This window comes from Panthera leo, chromosome Y (genome assembly GCF_018350215.1).
Source record: "Panthera leo isolate Ple1 chromosome Y, P.leo_Ple1_pat1.1, whole genome shotgun sequence".
NCBI lineage: Eukaryota > Metazoa > Chordata > Mammalia > Carnivora > Felidae > Panthera > Panthera leo.
In genome coordinates, this window is record NC_056697.1 from 4,640,410 (window position 1) to 4,661,201 (window position 20,792).

General features: G+C 46.9%; 1 protein-coding gene across 1 annotated transcript in view; it reads left to right on the plus strand.

The window, feature by feature from the left end:
- Nucleotides 1–20,375, plus strand: part of STS (steroid sulfatase) — a 153,023-nt gene extending 132,648 nt beyond the window's left edge. The window contains exons 10-11 of the mRNA XM_042926533.1: nt 5,100–5,221; nt 17,795–20,375. Of these exons, the coding sequence (XP_042782467.1) occupies nt 5,100–5,221; nt 17,795–18,168 (496 nt within the window). The 3' untranslated portion in view covers nt 18,169–20,375. The remainder of the gene's footprint in view (nt 1–5,099; nt 5,222–17,794) is intronic.
- The last annotated feature ends 417 nt before the right edge of the window (nt 20,376–20,792 follow it).

Sequence of the window (20,792 nt, forward strand, 5' to 3'; positions counted from 1 at the left end):
TCATGGATCTCACGGATACTTTTTGGCCCAAGTCAATGTGACGATACTCTCTCTGGGTTCAGGTTTAAGGCCTGATAAAATGCCACCGTAATCCTAGAGACTACTCAGATAAGAAAACTGAAATCCTTCCTGGAAATACAGTTATCACACAATATCTTATTTAAATCACAGTGCAAACCAGGTCCAGAAAACATCCTTATACATCTCTGCCCTGGAAACTTGGAACATCTAATGGTATGATTCTCTCCCCGCGGGGGTGACTCTTTCCCCACCAGGGGCCATTTATCATTGCCTGGAGATATTTTTGATTGTCTTGACCCAGAATTACAGGCATCTAATGGCATCCAGAGGCCAGGGATGCTGCTAAGCATCCTGCGAGATACAAGACGTCTTCCCACAAGGAGGAATAATTCAACCAATTATGTTGGTAGTGCTGAGGTTGACGAAGCCTGTCTGGAGGCTCAATTATTACTCTTTTATGGAAAATATTGTTACAATAGATTAACCTCAGCAAAACGGTTCAATGAAAGCATGTGGACCACATTCCCATATGGATATCCATCTATAAATGATACACAAATACCTACTCTTGAGAAAACAGCCTTAACTCTCTCCCAGAAAGATTGGTGGAAATCAGCCTCCCCGATTTCTTGCTTGAGCAATATTAAATTTACATTCCTCAGGAGAATAAACTCACTTCAAGGGTTGAACCCGAGCTGTCTGATGGGAGCTTAACGAGGTGCCCTCACATCTTTCTGGTGTTTTGTTGCAACAGGAGGATTTCTGTTCAAAAGACCCCTAGCCTTCAGGTACAACCTTGTCGTTCTCAAGAAGCGTTTTGCATCTGGTAGCTGGCTTTCCTGCCCAATCAGAGCTCAATAGGACATGAGAACCCTTCAGCGCAGGATTTCTACTTAGGTCAAAAGAGCAGTGGTCAGAGATACACATAAGATGTTTTCGCTTTGCAAAGTCTCAGCACTACGGCGAGAATCACTCTCTAATTTGACCCCGTAGTGTGTCTGTATGAGATTCCTGTCCACAGTGAATTTGCCTTCACACATACTTCAGTGATTCATTTGCATCCCGCCACACAGGTTTATCAAAAGAACTTTTGGTGGCCATTACCCCAGGCGTATTCTGAAAAATCATTCCCCCCTGTGTCTCCAAATGAGCTGATTCTGGAAATAAATGGAGGGCAACCTTTGTGTGTGTGTGTGTGTGTGTGTGTGTGTGTGTGTGTGTGAGAGAGAGAGAGAGAGAGAGAGAGAGAGATAAAGCATAGGCAACAGGGACTTACATAAGAAGAGTATAATAATAAAATGCATTAATTCATGAAAATGAAAGCCTTCCCATCAGGACATCTTTGCAAGCAGATAGACTATCACCATAGTAAGCCTGTGACCAAGCTCTTTGTTCACAGATATTGCTGATAAAGAATTGCAACATGCCATAATTGGTGAAGCCTTTGGTAATCATCTAAATTCAGGCCATAGCCCATTCAGCTGGGAGGAAAGAAAAGGGGGTGTTGACATCTTTGAGAATCAAGTTTTGTGGGTGAAATATTTAGATCTCCTATCTCTAAATAAAATACATTTAGATCTTCTAAATAAAATTTAGATCTCCTAAATAATATAAAATAAAATTTGAGTCTGTTCACGTTAGGAAAAGAAATCAGTATTTGAATGAGCAGTATCATTTTTGTCTCATGAAGACCAGGGAAGTGACTTCATTCTCCCATTAAATGTTGCTGCCCAATGGCCAGGCAACTGTGGACGACTATTTCAGTAGAGTCCTACACATAAAACTAGTTCCCCTGCGTTTTGCAGAAAAAGGGGTGAGACTCTTCCTGTACATACAAATACTCATGATTGGTCTTGCTTTATATTTAAATTAGGCAGTGTGTTCAATGTTTATGAATGGAGGAATTTTTTATATCATAAAAATAACTTCCTGGTTTACTTGGAATTTCCTGTAGTTTATTAAAGGTACACACACTTTCGCCAAAAAATGTCTCCCTTTACTGTTACTTTCTAGTGAAGAAATCACTTTGTTGTGAATGTCACACAGGTATCTCACCAACATGGCACCCCAGATGAGCCTCTTTGTCAGTCCCCAAAACCTTGTCTGGTCTGTACTCCCCCTTCTGCAAAGCTTTCCCCTTTCCTGTGATCCCTAAATCCTTCTGAGAGCTGGCCAGGCAGAGTTCAGGACATCCAGGCAGAGTCGAGCAGAGTCAAAGACATCCAGGAAAACTATGTGCTGGTTCACAACTAAGAGAAAGGCCAGCACATCCAGGCGGGGAAGGAAGTCACCGCAGCCCAAGGAAAGTTCCGGAAACATGCTCTTTGCAGTGATGTGACAGTTGTCCCGTGGTATTTAATTTGATGTGACATTCTGAAATCAGCTGCCTGGAAATGAGTGCTTAAAATCATGACGGTCATTGCGGGTCAGGAGCCCATGGAGAGTGTTTCTACCTCACTTTCCAAATTAAAAACAATTTCAAATGAACACATCTTTCAGAGAATCAAGAGGAGGCTACAAAAGAACTCATCCAATTTCATAGCAGGGACTATCTGTGCACACTTGCTATGAAAACTTGAATTCGCCGGCAGAAAAGTCCCAATTAAGAGTCTTCTCAATAGAAAACAGCAATGCTTCATGTCGCTCTGAGAGTGCCTCGTCCCTGGTCCCACAGATCGCGACGTTATGGAAGCATTTCCGCCCAGGCCACATCAGGGGAAATGTGCTGTCTCTGGGTTATGGCCACGGTTATCGGTGACTCACACATGCTGTTTAAAACAATTCCAAGTGTTTTGATAGCTTCGACACCATTTAAAAGTTGAGCGCAGTGGGGTCACTTCCAATTTTTCACGGCAGAAATGAGCCTCTCTTTGACAGACCGTATTTCTGTAGCACTCTTAAAAAAACGGTGGCTTTTCACAGTGGCATGATTTATTGCCTGCTTCTAGGGATGAGTACAGTAGGTATAGGATGTTAAAAAAAATAATAAGGGACGCCTGTGTGGCTCAGTCGGTTGAACATCCGACTTTGGCTCAGGTCATGATCTCGCAGTCTGTGAGTTCGAGCCCCGCATGGGGCTCTGTGCTGACAGCTGGGAGCCTGGAGCCTGCTTCAGATTCTATGTCTCCCTCTCTCTCTACCCCTCCCCCACTCATGCTCTGTCTCTCTCTGTCTCAGAAATAAACATTAGAAAAAAATTTTAATTTAATAATAATGATAAGATCTATCTCTACATCCAAAGAATAAGGGAATAGAGTTGGATGCTGTGCCCTGGGAATGGACTTTTGGTCTCCGTTCCGAGGGTTCCGGGAAAGGCCTGCTCTGCACTTGAGGTGGAGGTCTGGGGACAGGGTGGTGTCCCTCTGTGTCCCCACCCCCTGGTCATTTTCCACCACCAGGAGCTTCTGTTCAGGTGCTGACAGCTACACACCGTGTCTCATTCCTTCCTTTCTTAACACGCTGTTCAGGATTGCATATTAGTAAGGACTGAGCCTTTCTCCAAAGGGATTTGGACAGACCCAAACGAATCACTGCCATTTCAGGATAGAAATACTATCTCAGAGAGTGTGCTGCTTCTGGATAGAAGCGTCTCTCTACCTTGCTTCTCTCTTCTCCTCCCATGGTGAACAGGAATGCAGGCTTGGGGGCCAAGTCTGCCTTTTGTTCTTATTTTTAATTCACAATAATAGAATATTTTCCGTCCATGGGCTTGCACGGAGCGCGTGATTAATAACGAGGGCTGAGGCCAGAGAAGTGCTAAGCAACGAGACTATCATTACATTAGGGGTTTTTAGTGACACCAAAATAAGCCACACACAAAGCTCAGGGGATGCAGAGAGCCTCTCAAGAACGCTAACCCAAATTATAGAACCAAGGTCGACTTCCACCTTCCGAATTCCTCCTGATAAGGGATGACAGGGATGGAGTGTTTTTCATCAGAGAAAGATAATCCTCAGCTGAGACCATCTAGCACTTGCAAAGTAGCTCTCTGCCCCTTGTTTTTTGTTTTCTTGTGTTTTTTTAATTTTTTTAACATTTATTCACCTTTGAAAGGCAGAGAGAGACAGAGCGCAAATGGGGGAGGGGCAGAGAGAGAGGGAGACACAGAAACCAAAGCAGGCTCCAGGCTCCGAGCCATTAGCACAGAGCCCGACACGGGGCTTGAACTCACGGACCACGAGATCATGACCTGAGCCGAAGTCGGCCACTTAACCGGCTGAGCCACCCAGGTGCCCCTCTGCCCCTTGTTTTGATGGCATGGCCCTAATGGTACCAATGACTTGAGCTGTTCTAGTGGCTGTTAATGTATGTTTAACTCAAAACAAAACGTTAGGCTTTTTCCCCCCTTATTTTAAATGCCAAATAATTTTATTTTGCTCCTAACCAATTGTATATCACCAATTGTTTGCAGTCTGGAAAGTTCCCCTTGGTTTGGTTAGATAGTCAGTCGTACAAGAGATGTTTGTATCCGGGAACAATGCATCCAAAGGGTATCTAGTATCATCAGCATTATTATTCTTTTAGAGATTAATTCCTTCTGATTTAGAAATGTGCTTCCATTGACCTCTGTCCAAGCCAAGCTGCTCCCATACCTTTTCGTAACACAAATAGTTAGATACCCTTCTTTTCACGAGAGCTGTACTTCGGGAATAAAGCTTCCCGTGTGACAAGGCAATAGGCAGAAGTTGGGTTTAGGACGAGTAGCAGGGGGAGTGGTTGAGAGCATGGCTACCCAATCAGCTGGGTTTCCATGCAGTGGCCGGTCGTAGCTACCTGACCTTGGACTTGCACCTTCTGGCTCAACTCGTCACCATGAGATGATAATGGTCCCAACTCCTGGAGCAACTTGGAGGAGTGACTGAGTTCATACAAGAGCAGAATTGACCCCGCTACGTTGCATATGGTGCCTGACAGGGGTCAGCGAGTGTTCTTTGTGTTGGCTGCTCACTGTGTTGGCTGACCAGGTGACTCTATGGTGCTCTCATTTGCTGGAAGGGCAGCTCAAAAGTTGGGGCGGTTTAGGCCAAGGACGATGTGGCCACTCGCCACCTGATGCCTGGCTGGCTTTGTCCCCACAGAATCATTGATGGACGTGACCTGATGCCCCTGCTTCAAGGGAAAACCCAACACTCCGATCACGAGTTTCTCTTCCATTACTGCAACTTCTACTTAAATGCCGTGCGCTGGCATCCTCGGAACAGTGAGTAACACACGCCTTCCCACGCCTCTGCTTGGCTTGCGATCAGGGCCGTGCAAGTCGAAAGGGCAAGAGGGCTTAGCTCCGCAAAGGCCAGGGAATGCCTCACCACGGTGACTGTGCTTTGTTTCCAGCCTCTGCTCCTCCTGTTTTCTCTTGTTCCCTGGGGTCCCGTCGTTGTGCAGGCACGAGGGTGTGATCCAGGCAGTCAGTCGTGAGCAGCTCTCACAGGCAGAGGAAGCCCCAGCTGGCAGCCCTCCACGTCCCGTGAGCTGCCCACCTTCCCGCTCCTTGTGGCTCTGAGTCTCAGCCACCGCAGCCCCCCCTGCTGTGGGTGGCATGTGACTCCTGCTTGCAGCTTCCTCTGCCCGGGAGGACTCGCCTTCTCTGGCCTTCTCAGTGCCCCCCCAAAGCCCCGCTGAAACACCCCCCGCCCCATGCCTGCCGTCCAGCACTTGGTAGCTTCACGCTGTCATGCAGAATGGCGTTGAGATGGTCACGCGACAGTCTCTCCAAAGCCTCGGAGGTGGCGGATCGTGAGCTGGATTTAGGTCTTTAAAAGCGCAGTCCAAATGCTTCAATGTCATTGTGTACGTGCCAAACTGGGTGTCGTTTAAAGCGTGCCCTGTACCCGAAATGGGATAGAGTTCGGGTTTTCCAATGGCGGTTTTTGAGCTGTGTTTGTAGCAGGCGTGCAAGAGCAGAGCGGTGGTCCTCTGTGCAGGGACGGGCTTCAGGTGTTTCTCCATGTGTTTAATCTTTGAATCACAGTGATGTTCGCAGCCCTAAGGTGCGCAGAGCCTGGAAAGCTGGCGGCTGTGCTGGGATTGTACATGCAGCGGGTGGGTGTTGAGGGCAGGCTACCCGTTTCATCCTCAGAGACAAAGGAAAACTCCCATTTCTCTGTTGTCCCTTGGGTCCTGTCCCTGGAGGCTACACTCTGCGGGGACCTCCCAGCTGATGGCTCATTCCTGAGCTCGGGCGATTTCCATACCAGTTATCACCACCAGGCACTCTGCACCAGCTCACCCAGCCCGTTTACCAAATGCTTATTCAAAGAACAGCCTCTTCCTGATTTTCGAAAATTGCAAGCCTTCCCTTAGCCACAGAGACAACACCAGGTTTACCCTTCACAGTGTCTACTGGAAGGCTGGGCCACGTCCTTGCAACGTTTTCTGGAAGATAAGTAAGAGAGAAACACGAGTTTAGGATTCTCGACCTGGGAGGGTTCTGTTTGCCTGTCCTGTCGCTGTGTCCCTGATTCCAAATCTCGGCATGGACACGGGGGCTCTTTTAGATTAAGGGACACGTGGAGGTCTGAGACCTCCAGTGAATGAGAGGTCTACTCCTTCCCACCTCTTGGTATACGGAGCCTGCAAGAAACATAGAGAACGAGGTTTCTGTAAGGAAGCGCCTATCCTGTCCCGAACCTTGGAGAAGTGCATATACATAGCCCCAGCCCCCAACCCCCACCGCCACCCCCACCCCCAGCCCCGGGCAGAGACCGGAAGGAACAGATTGGATCAGGGGCTGAAGAAACACTCTGGGGAGGAGGAAAGACACAAGGGACAGAGAGAGACAGAAAATAGCAGGAAGTGAGAAAAACAAGACCCAGATTCTGATAGGCGGCTGGCCCTGGGATGAAATTTGCTGCCCAGACACACGCGGGTGACATTTCCTCCTGTGCACTTCCTGAAAGGCTGAACCGATAACAGAAAAGTGGGGACCGCGGCGCTCCAGTGCCTGAAGCATCCGTCCAGCCCAGGGGTGTCCACGCCATAGATTTTATGAGTCCTCTCTCCCTTGCCTCTCAGGCGATACCTGAAACTCAGTAACGACGGTTGTTGTCAGGCACTGTCACACTCGGCTTTGTGGGGCTCTACTCAGTAGTTCAGTGTTTATCCTGCCGGTATGTTTCAGCACCTACTGTGTGGCATCCAGTGTGCTAGAATGGTATCTGCCAGGGAGCAAAACAGACCAGATTCCCTGCCTGACACCAGGCTGTGTGGCTGGCTCTGTCACAGGCCGCGGTGGTGGAGGTGCGAGAGGAAGGTGGGACTGTCACCCGCACGCAGTTACCTGTCAACTACAGGAAACAAAGGGAACTGGTGCTTAGCTGGGTGGGTCAGCTTCCATCACCTCAGATCTCTTTGGTGGGACATTGTCAGTGATTGCCGTACTCTGTGGTGGGACGAGGTACGTAATTCTTAAAGAAAAGAGGGTTGCAGGGCCGCCTGGGGGGTTCAGTCGGTTGAGCGTCCGACTTGGGCTCAGGGCATGATCTCACAGTTCGTGGGTTCGAGCCCCACTTGGGCTCTGTACTGACAGCTCAGAGCCTGGAGCCTGCTTCGGGTTCTGTGTCCCCCTCTCTCTCTCTGCCCCCCCCCCTTGCTCTCTCTCTCTCTCTGTCTCAAAAATAAATAAACATTTAAGCAATTAAAAAAACCCGTCCCCTTGACCTCATTCTGCACCAGGTTGAGACAACTATGCAGAAGGAACTGTATGTAACTAGAGCCTGCTTCAGATTCCGTGTCTCCCTTTCTCTCTCTCCCTCTCTCTCTAATAAATAAATTTTTTTAATTAAAAGAAAAAGAAAAGAGGGTTGCAGCCTGAGCTCAGAAGACTTTTTAGAGAAGAAAAGAGAAATGTAGGATCAGGATTTAGTCACAGCAGGCCCATGCTGGAGCCAGCTCCTGGTAGGTCGGGAACCTTCCCCACGTGCTGTTAAACTGTTGCTAACGTGAGCTCAGCCGCGCTGGGGGTATTTACACTCGGGGAATTGGTGGGCACAGCAGACCCGGGCTTTCTTCCTCTCTCACAGCTTCCCACTGAGAGCTAGAATTCCATTTCCACCCCTTTGAAACACAAATCCCTTTCAACTGTTAACACGCAATGTCTACTCTATAATTCACTAATTCCATAATTATAATAATTCTGTAATTTAGTTGTCTCAGCAAGTTGAACGACATAATTTAATCATGAGCTAATATCATTACTCCCATTACATTGTAAAAGAACTCACAAAAGCATTATTATCACATGCATAGCTTTTCTTACTTTAAAATGGGAATTTTGAATTAAAATATACTGTGCAAGGTGTATTAAAAGCCTTCAGCTTTAAATTGGGGCATGTGAATCGACGTGAATTAAAAATTCAGTGTAATGGCAGCTTGATTTTATGGATAAAATTTATCTCAGAAAGCAGGAGATCCTTGGCTGAAGCGTTCTGTCACAGATTTGCAAGCTTAAGAATATAGCATACAAACTATGTTAATGGCTGAACACCCAGTTCATGTGATGACAGAGAAATGCATGGGATGTGGTCATCCTGAGGCTGAGCAAAAACGGCCTCACAAATCTGGCTACTGTTTTTTTGTTTTCATTTTGAGAGAGAGAGAGAGAGAGAGAGAGAGAGTGCAAGCTTAAGGGGAGGAGAGAGAGGGGGAGAGAGAAGCCCGAGCAGGGTCTGTGCTCTCAGCCCAGAGCCCAACACAGGGCTCTGTCTCATGAACCATGAGATAATGACCTGAACTGAGATCAAGAGTCACTTAACCGACTGAGCCACGCAAGTGCCCCACGAGCTACCTTTCAGTTCAAGTTTGTTTGAAACTTTTTTTCTGTGATTGAAAAAAAAAAAAAGGCATCTTATAAAGAAATTGCAACAAAACACTGTAGGATAACAGAACTCATTCTAAAATCATGTGTTTGTATCCCGCTTTTTAAAAGGTGCCTTCTTTGTGATGCCTGGGTGACTCAGTCGGTTGAGTGTCCGACTTCGGCTCAGGTCATGATCTTTCGGGTCGTGAGTTCGAGCCCCGTGTCGGGCTCTGTGCTGACAGCTCAGAGCCCGGAGCCTGCTCTGGCTTCTGCCTCTCCCTCCCTTTCTCTCCCTCTCTCTCTCTCTCTCTTTCTCTCTCTTTCTCTCTGCCCCTCCCCCACTAGTGCTCTGTCTCTCAAAAATAAATAAATGTAAAAAAATAAATAAGTAAAAATAATAAAAAGTGCCTTCTTTTCAAAATATTTTTTTTCAGTTACATCATCTTGTTTATTATTATAATTTCTGTAATGAATATGCAGATTTTGTTAACTCCTTTCTGTTCAGCGTGCCTGTGCAAGAGATAAAGTTTAAAACGAAAATAGCATCGCTATGGTGAGTAAAGCCAAATGCTTGCTTTGCTGACTGCCTAAATTTCTCACATGGTTTAGAAATGCATTTTGCCTCTAAAGTACACCTAAGAAAAGAGAGAATCCATGCGGCTGCTGGTGTCTCGTGGGTTGATGGTTACCCAGTGCAACAAAGCTGTGCTCGGCTTTCGTCTTCGTTAGTCATTTTCCGTGGGACCCCCTTCCTTGTCTGATTGTCGGCAATGGGATCCGAAGGGTCAGGAAGGAAGGATTAAGGGTTGACACCACGGGACGTGGGCGGCAGTATTTTGCAGACCAGACCTGTGTGTAGTTGAACTAACCTCCTCGCACTCGACCAGGAGTCCTGGTGCAAGTGGATGGATACACTGTTACCATTGCAGGGAGCTATTCAGGCCTCAGGGGTTCCTTTTCCTCTATGAATGCCTCCCCTAAACGCCACGTCGCATGAGCTCTGGGCACCAGGAGGGACAGGACGCGAATGCACAGTGCTAACGGCTCAGGCCGACGTGTCCCGGGAGGCACGGGCTCCGCTTTGGCAACTGGGGAGAACAAGTGTTATAAGAGGATGGAGAAGGCTTTCCTGAAACCGTGAGACTTTTATTTCATTTATTTTACCTCATTAGCGCTCAGACTCTCAGGAATGGGCTGAACATTCCGGCCGTTCGTTTCCTTTAATGGGGAGGAAAAAAAAAAAACACCTCATAAATGGATTTCATTTTCTTCAACGTAGTCCATTAAATGTGTACTTTGACACGGCACTTTATATTACCTTATATTAGACAGTATTTGGCAGTTTTTAAAACAGACGTCCAGAGGCGCCTGGCTGGCTCAGTTGGTAGAGCGTGGGACTCTTGATCTCGGGGTTGTGAGTTTGAGCCCCGTGTTGGGTGCAGACATCACTTAAAAATAAAATCTTTAGAAAGACATCCACTTTTCTTCTAAAGGTTTCATATGCCTGACCTTAGATTTCATGAATACCGTGGATGAAAAACGTGCCAGCTGTGACTTTGGTTAATTTGTCACAATGCAAACTTACTTCCTTACGGAGACGGAATAAGTCCACATTACATTTTCTTTCTTGAATACCAAAACACAACGTTTAGAATGTTCAAACACATTCTTGGGTCTCAGCTCAGAAGCTGGCTTGTTCTCATCTTAACCAGACGTCCCGTCTTCTGCCCTTTGCACCCTGCATACTGGCTTCTGCTATTTTCTCGTCTATAGTTTCCTGCATCCCTTTGCTCTGACTTGAGCATGAGGCGAATCTCAGTTCTCTGGGTATGCCTGCTCGTGTCTAGAAGTTGGTCCTGATTTGCTTCTGTCTGCTGTCGCACCTGGTATTTGCGGCAGGGACATGTTAGTCCTAAGCAAGGCACATCCTGTGTATCAACTATTTGTGTCTTCCTCGGTTGTGCGTCTTCTATACAGAAGTGTTTTGTAGGTGGTTACATACTTTGTCCCCTGTTAATCTTTTATTCTTCCAATTTGTCACCTTTGTGTGTCTGTAGCCATGATCTGTCTTTTGAGAACATACTTCCTGGGGTGCCTGGGTGGCTCAGTCGGTTGAGCGACCGACTTCAGCTCAGGTCATGATCTCACGGTCCGTGAATTCGAGCCCCGTGTCGGGCTCTGTGCTCACAGCTCAGAGCCTGGAGCCTGCTTCAGATTCTGTGTCTCCCCCTCTCTCTCTGCTTCTCCCCTGCTCACACTCTATCTCTCTCTCTCTCTCAAAAATAAATAATAAACATTAAAAAAAAATTTTTTAAGGAAAATATACTTTCTAACCATATACCCTGGCATCTCGTCCTTACCTCCTGCTGTCCTACACTGTGCTACACGCTTTGTGTTGGATACTTCTTCTAATCCTTATAATTAGGAGATTTTGATGACATTAGTGTCAGATTTGTCTGGAACAGGAAAGAAAAAGGAACAGTAATGTACATCGGAGGGAAGTTCCTCTGTCCATCTCACAAGCGACAAGCAGAGGCGGGTGGTCTATGCGGTCTCAGGATGCAAACTCCACATTCTCCACCACCATCTGGAGAATGCAACAGCTTCGTCTTTGTGGTGAATGATGATAGGGTCCCCCGAGGGGCAGCAGGAAGGAGGAATGGGTGGGAAAGATGAGAGGGAAAGGGTGCAGGCCAGTCTTCTCCCAAGCAAGATGTGGAGAGGCTCCGAAGTAAATCCACTGGCCAGAAGTTGGTCACCTGTCCACACCTGGCTTCCAAGGAGGCTGGGAAGTGGAGGGTTCATTGTGGTGCCCACGCGCCCAGGTAGCACTTTCTGTGTGCAGGAGACTGAGAGACGGGGAGCTGTGTCTCTTCAGGAATTTCTCTCATTTATAGCTGGGGAGACACAAGTGTAGGAAGCCACATAACTGGCATGCAGTAACACAGCTGACCGCAAAGTTGGATTCATGGCCAACACCGTCTGCTTGTAGGGTCTGCCCCTCCGTGCATGGGAATGGGTTGACCTAAGACGGTTCTCTGAACCATCTGGCCATCTCCACACCTCCAAGTGTGGACCGTTTCTGGGATTCCCCCATGCCATCTTTTTCCCTACGTGTAGCCATCTTCGGGGGCATTGGCTCTGGCCATCCCTCATTGGCTCCACACCTGACTTCCACCCTCTCAGCTGTTCTCCTGTCCCTCGGTGGACTTTCGGGAAGGCTCAGGTGACTAGTGTTTGCCATGCTCGTTCCTTAGGACTGCTCGGTGTTTGTTGCCAAGATACAGGTATTTGCATCACTCATGTATCTGTCTGGGTCTGTGTCGTGCTCACGGCTCTCCTAGGCACTGCATGATGTCCAGCAGGATGTTCCCGGGAGGGACGGTAGAATGTGCTGGGCCTTCTCTCTGCCCACGCCAGCTTTCGTGATGGCAGTTGGCTTCCTCCCCCTCTCGGTCCTGCTCAGATCATCATCTCATCAGTTAATTTACCCAACACAGGTGAGAGGCCGTCCCTTCCATGAAAGGTGCTAGGTGCCGGGCACGTAAGAGATGTGGGAAATACAGCTGTTGATTTCAGAGAGCGAAGAATGCAGCGAGAGACATGGAGTGTGTCCACGGCTGGCCAATGTGCAGTGAAAATAGGTGAGAGGGACAGAGACACGCTGATCGCATCCGGCTGGGATTCAGACAGGCCCATGGACAAGGAATTGTTGTAGAACCTTGAAGGATGGGGAGGATTTCAACGTACAGCGGCCAAGAGCAGGGAGGAAGGCATAGCCTGTACGGTGTACTCATTCAGTACTGGGGTTTATTTTTCCGTTCCCCAATTTTTTGTTTGTTTGTACACCGGAGGCTTAGTCGAGGGGAGTTTTTTGTGTTCTGACAGTCAGCCATCGGTCAGGGGAAGTAGGATTGCTCTAAATCCTGCCTGGATTTGAGGCACACTAGTAGCTCCTGGCCTCAGCTGCTTCCTCGTTGGTTGTCCTATTTTCGTGTGGAGTTCTGGTGCAGACAGCTGCAGGAAGCAGGCAGAGCTGTAATCCATTACTCCAGTGCTGAGTCATTCAGGGTCTGGGCTACAGCGAACAGGTAGGAGGGAGCCTTGGGGTCAGGAGTAACGCTTTAAGGATCCTCAGTGGGGGAAAAAGTGTCTTAAGACATGTATTGCAGTGAACGGATGTTAAGAGCGGACAGAATCCAGGGTGGTTGTCACTTAGACTGGCTGCCAGTGTATATTCACAGCTCACTCATATGTGGTCTTGACTACAAACCCGGCTGTGTTCTCAGAGCTTATGCACAGGAACAGGTTCTTAACCCACAAAGCAAGGCCAGGAGGCAGGGACCAGTACTTTCGTAAGCTCACAGAAAGGGAGATGTGGACACGGAGAGGTTCACAGCCATGGCCGGCATCGCACAGCTAGGATACCACGGAGCTAGGACTGGAAGCCCAGTGTTGTGTGCAAATGTCAAGAAAAAGGATGGCAGAACTAAAGCAAATCCTACTACACAAGCCACAGAACCAGGGAACACTTCTACTTAAAGTACGCTGTCCACCCGGGTGGGGCTCAAACTCAGGACCCCGAGATCAAGAATCACATGCTGTACTGACTGAGCCACCCAGGCGCACCTGGGAAACGCTTCTGAACTCAGAACAGAGGGTGTCTACACAGGATGCTGGCCCCTGCACCAGACCAACATCTAGTGGTAGCACTCTAACATAACTAAGGCACGTCACCACCATACTAATGTCAAGTGAGATGCACGTGGAAAGCGGATTGGCCTCCGTTAACGCAAAATTAAGCACCTTCTGAATGTAACTGGAGAATGTCCCACTGAATTGCCATGTATTCTCGCTATAGAACTTAGTAATTGGTGTCCTGGGACCTCTGATATAAATGACTTAAGACCCTGCTGTGGTCAAAATATTTATGTGTTACAAGGTGAGAAAAATCGATCTTTCCTCAGGGGATAGTGGACTCTTAACGATAGAAAAAAAAAACATGTTTAAAACACCACAACATTTTTCTAGTATATGGAGAAATCCAGAATGAAGTACGCTATCAAAATGATTTTGGAAGACAGGACAAAATATAGCTGTTAGCAGTATAACGTGACATTATGTGCTTCCTGTTGTATCACATGCCCGGGATTCGCTCTTTTCCATTGAAAAGACAGCTCTGAAGGTATCGATTCCCAGGTTCCTGGTAAATAACGGAAAGGCATCTCTGTCTTGTAAGCTTACGTGCAATCATATGCAATCCCACTGCTCTGAGTCGAGCAAATGCAACATGGTCCAAAGAAACAGCAGAGAGAATAAGCCGTCTGTCTTTTTACAAGAAGTTTTAAAATCCAGGTTAGAAAATAAAAAGGCACGTATTCCGTACGGCATACCAAACAAGCAAAAAATCAGAACAATTAATTATTAATTCTACACCTGTCCGAGCTCGGTAGTGATCCCCCACTGCTCCCGGGCAAGGACGCCCGAGATTTCCTGAGCAGCCTTTGAGTCAGTTTTGCAGTTAGCATCTGGGCCGGCGTGACCGAAGGCGGTAATGATGGAGCCCGTGTGCGCGGCTGTCAAAAGCAAGTGGGAAATAGGGGCCCTTAAAATGAATTTGTTCCAGGAGCCGCCTTGTCTCGGGGTGTTAAACACAGCGAGACGCGACTCGAATGTCAGATTGGAAACACCCTCCCCGAATCTGCTGCATTCGCAGCAAGAGCAGGGCGCTTCGCGCACACCTCTGTCTCCAAACACTCATGGCCCCGCTGACCCCGACCCGGGATGCCTTCTAAGTGGCAGCGGCTTGTGCCGCCGAAAAGCCTTCTAGAGAAAATCTGTCACACTTCAGAGGACCGGGGGAAAAGAGGAGTTGATGTAGAGAATGTTAAGGAAACCCATGTGAGTTTCAGAAGTCCGCCAGAGAGCATAAGGATGCTCAGAAATGGTCTGCAGCCTCCCGTGTGTGCCTGTCTGCCTGATTCGGCCTTTAAACGGCAGGTGTGCTGAGCACCTGTGGTTTGACACAGGTGTGGTCTGCTGCCTCCTGCAGCAAGAACGAGGCCAAAGCTGGAGGTGTCCTCGTGTGGAACAACTCTTTGAACGGATTCCCTTAGAGCACACGCACATCGCTTGCCCGGTGGGTGCCAGGTCTCCCCCTCCTCCAGACCGCAGAGAGGCTCCCCTTCCCTTGCACGTGCTTACCTGAGGGCAGGGGTTGCTTGAGGATGATGCGGACACTCGGGACAGTTGTTTTCAGTTCATTCTGTTGGTTCATTCTGCGTTTGGATCGGTGGGTCAGTAAATGCCTCAAAGTCACCGTTGCGACAATACGTGCAAATTATGAAACAGAATTAATCAAGAGGTCTGTCCTTCACAGTGGGAATGTCTCTGGCTCTCTGGCGGGGGAGGGGGCACATAAAAACACCGTAGTGATCATGGAAGACAAGACGATCTCGTCCTGGGCCTGATTCCAGTTGGTCAGTACCTGCTGATTCTGTCTTTATCTGCTCCCTTCTTCACTCGCAGAAAGCTCTTTTCACGGCCCTGTCAGAAGACGTTTGATGAGCACTCAGCTCCTCAGAATAAACAGACAAGTCTTTCATAACTATTTGTAAATCAGGTTTCTTCCCTAAAAAAGGCAGTCTCTGGGGGTATGATGGAACACTGACTTGATTTCGAAAGAACTTAAATTTTTAAAGTGTGTAGCCATCCTACTGTAACCATCCTACCATGGGGTCAATGAATTCTCCTAATTTGGATTTTTTTTAAGTTTATTTATTTTTGAGAGAGAGGGCATGAGCGGGGGGGGGGGGGGGGGGGGACAGAGAGAGAGAGAGAATCCCAAGCAGGCTCCACATAGACCGACCCGGGACTCAAACCCACGAATCATGAGATCATGACCTGAGCCGAAATCGAGAGTCGGACACTTAACTGACTGAGCCACCCAGCCTGGCCCCCCAGGCTCATTTAATTCTTGATTTGATATGCTTAGGTTTTCTCAGAAAGGAGAAAATGAAATGTTAACTGAGGTCTGAACGTGGTTTGGGTTGTTTGTGACAGCTGTGGGTGGGCCCAAGCACAGCCCCCTAATGTGTTGAATGTTGCCCAATGCTCTTGCAGAAAATACTGAATTGCCTTCCCCCACCCCCACATCCTTTTTTTTTTTTTTATATTCATAATGTCATGTGCTTAAAAGTGGGCTTTGAAATATGTGCTGCTTACCATGTCCATCTCTTTCTTCCCTACTCCCCCCATCTTTAAACCTTGGACGCTATTTACTTAGCTATGCAGTAGACCTTCGAGATGGCCTCTCTGAAACGTTGGTGTAGCGTAAGACTAAAGTAGGTGCTGTGTGTGCGTGTGCATGTGCGTGCGTTCTGATTACCTGGTTGTGATAGATATACACATGAAAGCCTTTATTTTTTTTCCCCAAAGAGCAACTTTATTTCAAACACAGAAAAAAGCATACAGAAAACTATAAAGGGTGAGGCATAGAATGAATTCTTTTTGTTGTTCTTATCACTGATTAAACGCATTTGGGAAGAACGGCCGACCAAGAAAAATTATTAGCTTTTTGTACAAACTTGAAATGCAGACTAGTAAAAAACTGTCAAACGCAGAATTTTGTTGTGCATAAATCTATACCTGAGCAGATATTCATTAAATGGGTCTCTCACTGTTAGCAAGTATGTTTCACCTTGGCACACACAACTTTCAATTCGTTTAACTCAGTGGGTTTTTTCTTTGTTTTGTTAGTGTTTGTTTGTTTATGTATTTATTTATTTATTTATTTTTACCTTGGGGAGGCCATAATTTTATTTTATTTTTTTTAATGGCCAACACCCAAATGTTCCTTTATTTGTGTGTGTGTGTGTGTTTCATATATGAAGTTTATTGTCAACTTGGTTTCCATACAACACCCAGTGCTCATCCCAAAAGGTGCCCTCCTCAATACCCATCACCCACCCTTCCCTCCCTCCCACCCCCCATCAACCTTCAGTTTGTTCTCAGTTTTTAAGAGTCTCTTATGCTTTGGCTCTCTTCTACTCTTACCTCTTTTTTTTTTCTTCCCCTCCCCCATGGGTTTCTGTTAAGTTTCTCAGGATCCACGTAAGAGTGAAACCATATGGTATCTGTCTTTCTCTGTATTGAAAGCCTTTATAGTATCTTCCTGTATTCCTTTCAAGATTGCAAAGATAGAATGTTACTGTTTTATCAGGAAGGCATTAAAATGCATTTATGAATTCTTCTTGGCTTCAGTCATGAATAAGCATTTGCTGGGAGCAATTAAAAAAAAACCACACATGTGCACGTGTGTGTGCAAGCACTTTTCTCTCGTGTCCATGTTAGCAGTCAGCCTACTTCTTCCGGAAGGTCCTGTTTTAAACAGAAACACAGGCTGCAGGTTGAAAACGTCAGAGGGCAAGAGGTGGCAGGGCTGGGAGCTTGTCCTCTGTTGGTCAGTGTGTGTTTATTGAGGGCAGCTGCACAGTTCCGCCCTGTAAAGTTTATTAGACAAAAGTGACGGTCCTGGCCGAGTTCTCAGCTCAATTAATAGGCTTTTTTCTTCTCCTGCCTGCACAGCATCACCTAAGGAATTAGGGATTGGGAAAAAGGAAGAGGAGGGAGATAGAGAAGGAGAGATTGGGAGAAAGAAAAAGAGAGGGAGAGAGATGTTTTTCACTAGGAAGAAAATGCCATGGTCCCATGTAAATTTGCCTCATAGAAGCTGTCATTCTCTTAATGTTACCTTTGTGTCACCAGTTGCACCTTCACACGTGTTTTTGCTTTCTTATTTATCTTTCTGGCTATGGCATTCGTTCTTTTGAGCCTTAAGGGTAAGGAATCGAAACAGGTCTGTTTCATCCCTGACTAAGGCTTCCCATGCTGGCAGCATAGTTTCTGTGCACGTTCCCATTCGTGGTGAAATAGAGATGCTTCCCACACCACACCAACCTCTGTCCTTGTACACCACAGGCACGTCCATCTGGAAGGCCTTCTTCTTCACGCCCAAGTTCAGCCCCGAGGGCGCCAACGGCTGCTTTTCCACACACGTGTGTTTCTGCCACGGGCATTCTGTCAGCTACCATCATCCGCCGTTGCTGTTTGATATTTCCAGAGACCCCACAGAGAGAAACCCAGTGACGCCAGCGACCGAGCCCCGGTTCCAGGAGGTCCTCGACACCATGCAGCAGGCAGTAGACCGTCACACCAAGACCCTGAAGGCGGTCCCCAATCAGTTGTCACTGGGCAACATTGTCTGGAAGCCGTGGCTTCAGATGTGTTGCTCACCGTCAGGCCTGTCTTGCCAGTGTGACCGAGAAAAACAGGCCAGGAGAGCAAGCCACTAGCTGTACGTCCGGGGTGGCACTGGGCAGCCCCAGCCCTGTGGGAGCCTCGCTTTCTGGTGCGTTGGCCGCCATGATTCCCCTAGCCCCCAAAACAAGGGGATAACACTGAAAAAGCAATTAGTAAATCTTCACATATGCAACTTACAATGAGCAAAGGGCCATGAAGTACATGATGCTAAGTTGCAGTTCGGCTCGTGGAAGGCAATTATTATCGGTATTATTTAGAACACATATCAAATGCTATTCATGATAGATATACTTACATACTCCCAGTTCATTTCTTTCCTTGAGAAACCTGAGATACTTAAACTAGGAAGCTAGAAGCTGATCACTTTTGAAGTAAAAGCAGGAGAGGCTCACAGATGGATATGTATTGTTCAACAGACTTTGTGGGAAATCCTTCCTTCAGGAGCAATAATCCCAAAACAAATCTCTCCCGAAGGGATTTCCGTTTTATAATTTATAGTATTATATTTGGGTTTTACTGATTCTTCGGTGAATGGAAATTCTGAAATAAAGGCTACCTCAGGGTGGGGTGGGGGGGCTGGAGTGAAAGGAATCCATCCCAACGTGATGCAGAATTACTGGCATGGCACGTGGATGATTTGCGGGCAAAGCATTCGTAAGCAATCCATGATCCACACGTGATGCTGTGATGTGTTTCGTGGTTGCAGGATTTACTGATGAGACCAGAGGAGTTAACGTAAGCCCTTTTGTTCTGTGTTCTCATGTCCTACGGCTACGAAATCCCTATGCCTCCAGTCCTCAGTGAGACGTACAACTTTGTTCTAATTCTCTTTCTTCCGACATCAATAATTAAGGGACAAGGCATCACGAGGCCACACAGGCGATGGACAGACAGTGGCTCAGCCGGAGAAGGGTCCTGAGTGTGAGCCCCCACTGTGGAAAGAGTGCACCCGGGTGGACAAGGCTTACATCAGTTGTTCAAACAGTATACATTCTCCAACAGCATCTCATGGATTCCTTTCCTGGTCCGTGGACAGGAGCTGCTGTCCCTGTGGCTACCCAGTCATGTCTTTTGTGAACGGGTCTCAGCACCATCTGCTGGCCTCATGTTGGCTCAGTTCCAGGAGAGGACAGCCACATGGAAAGTCTGGAGCCTGGGTGGCTGAGTGGGAAGAATGTGTGCTCTGTCCACGTTCCCACAGCGGGCTACACTTCTCTCTACTCGTCCCCCATCAATCACTTCCAACATCAGCGATAGTGCCCTCGTTCCTCTTGACGTCCGTGATTTTAGATTTTGATGTTTGTTTTCTTTCCCTTCAAACCTGCAAGTGAGTTTTCCTCCTCTCCCCAGTTGAGTGGCGGAAAGTTGGAGAGCAAACAGAATTCTCAACTTTTCATGTGGATTTCACACTCCAGAAATTGCCAAAAATCTGTCGTATTACTTTAGGAACCATTAAAGAATGCACTAGCATGTTAATAACGTGTTAGGATTATTGCTGATGTTACCAGGCAGAAACTACTTAAAACCTCTGTTAGGAACTTAGGTTTTCAGCTGATCGTGTTTATTCAAAGTTTAACACACTCCATGCAAGTGGACTTTTAGACAGCGCTTGATGGTGTGGGCATGTATGTTGGAGGATGAAGTAATTTAAAGCACTTTTACAGATTATGTGGATACACATTTATGTACAGAGTTGTTCAGTCTGTACAATGTTCGCAGCAAATGAAGGATACATATACCTCTAGGAATAAAATGAGCTCTCACATATTTGCCTCAAAATAAGTTAAATCACCATTACGAATCAGGGTATTTAAAAATCAGGTTTAGTCATAATAACGGTGATTCTTAGATTTCAGACCACTTGCCATCTGAAAGTTTTGCTTGGGGTGTACGGCAGGAAATTTGAATTCTTTTGTTCAGGGAACACCAAGCAGGCCTTCTTTACGACCTGGTTTTGTGTTTGTTGGTTTTACAAAGCTGTATGAGCCTACTTGTTTTCAAAGAATCTCAGTGGTATTACGTACTAAGGTTTGTATGTCCAAACCTTCCTGGGTTTTGAAGGTTTCAACAAATTCTTCCGCAACAAAATCACTACATTCGTAGCATTTCATAGACATGCCAAGCTAAGCAAACAGTAACGTGTAGACAGGCATCGTTTTCCAAGGTCAGTGACGCTGTGTGAGAACCAGAATCCCACCCTACGTCGTGAAGGATTCAAGAAGGGAAACAGACATTAGGTTGCCCTGAAGGACACACAGAGGAGAGCAGAGAAAAGATGTGGGTCCAGTGTCTGGTCTGCCTCTGAAGAATGCCACCTGTAAAGTGATGGCAGCTGGTAAAGGATTCTGAGAACCTTGTTCTTTTTTTTTTTTTTTTTTTTTTTTTAATATATGAAATTTACTGTCAAATTGGTTTCCATACAACACCCAGTGCTCATCCCAAAAGGTGCCCTCCTCAATACCCATCACCCACCCTGCCCTCCCTCCCACCCTGCCCTCCCTCCTACCCCCCATCAACCCTCAGTTTGTTCTCAGTTTTTAACAGTCTCTTATGCTTTGGCTCTCTCCCACTCTAACCTCTTTTTTTTTTTTTTTTCTTCCCCTCCCCCATGGGTTTCTGTTATGTTTCTCAGGATCCACATAAGAGTGAAACCATA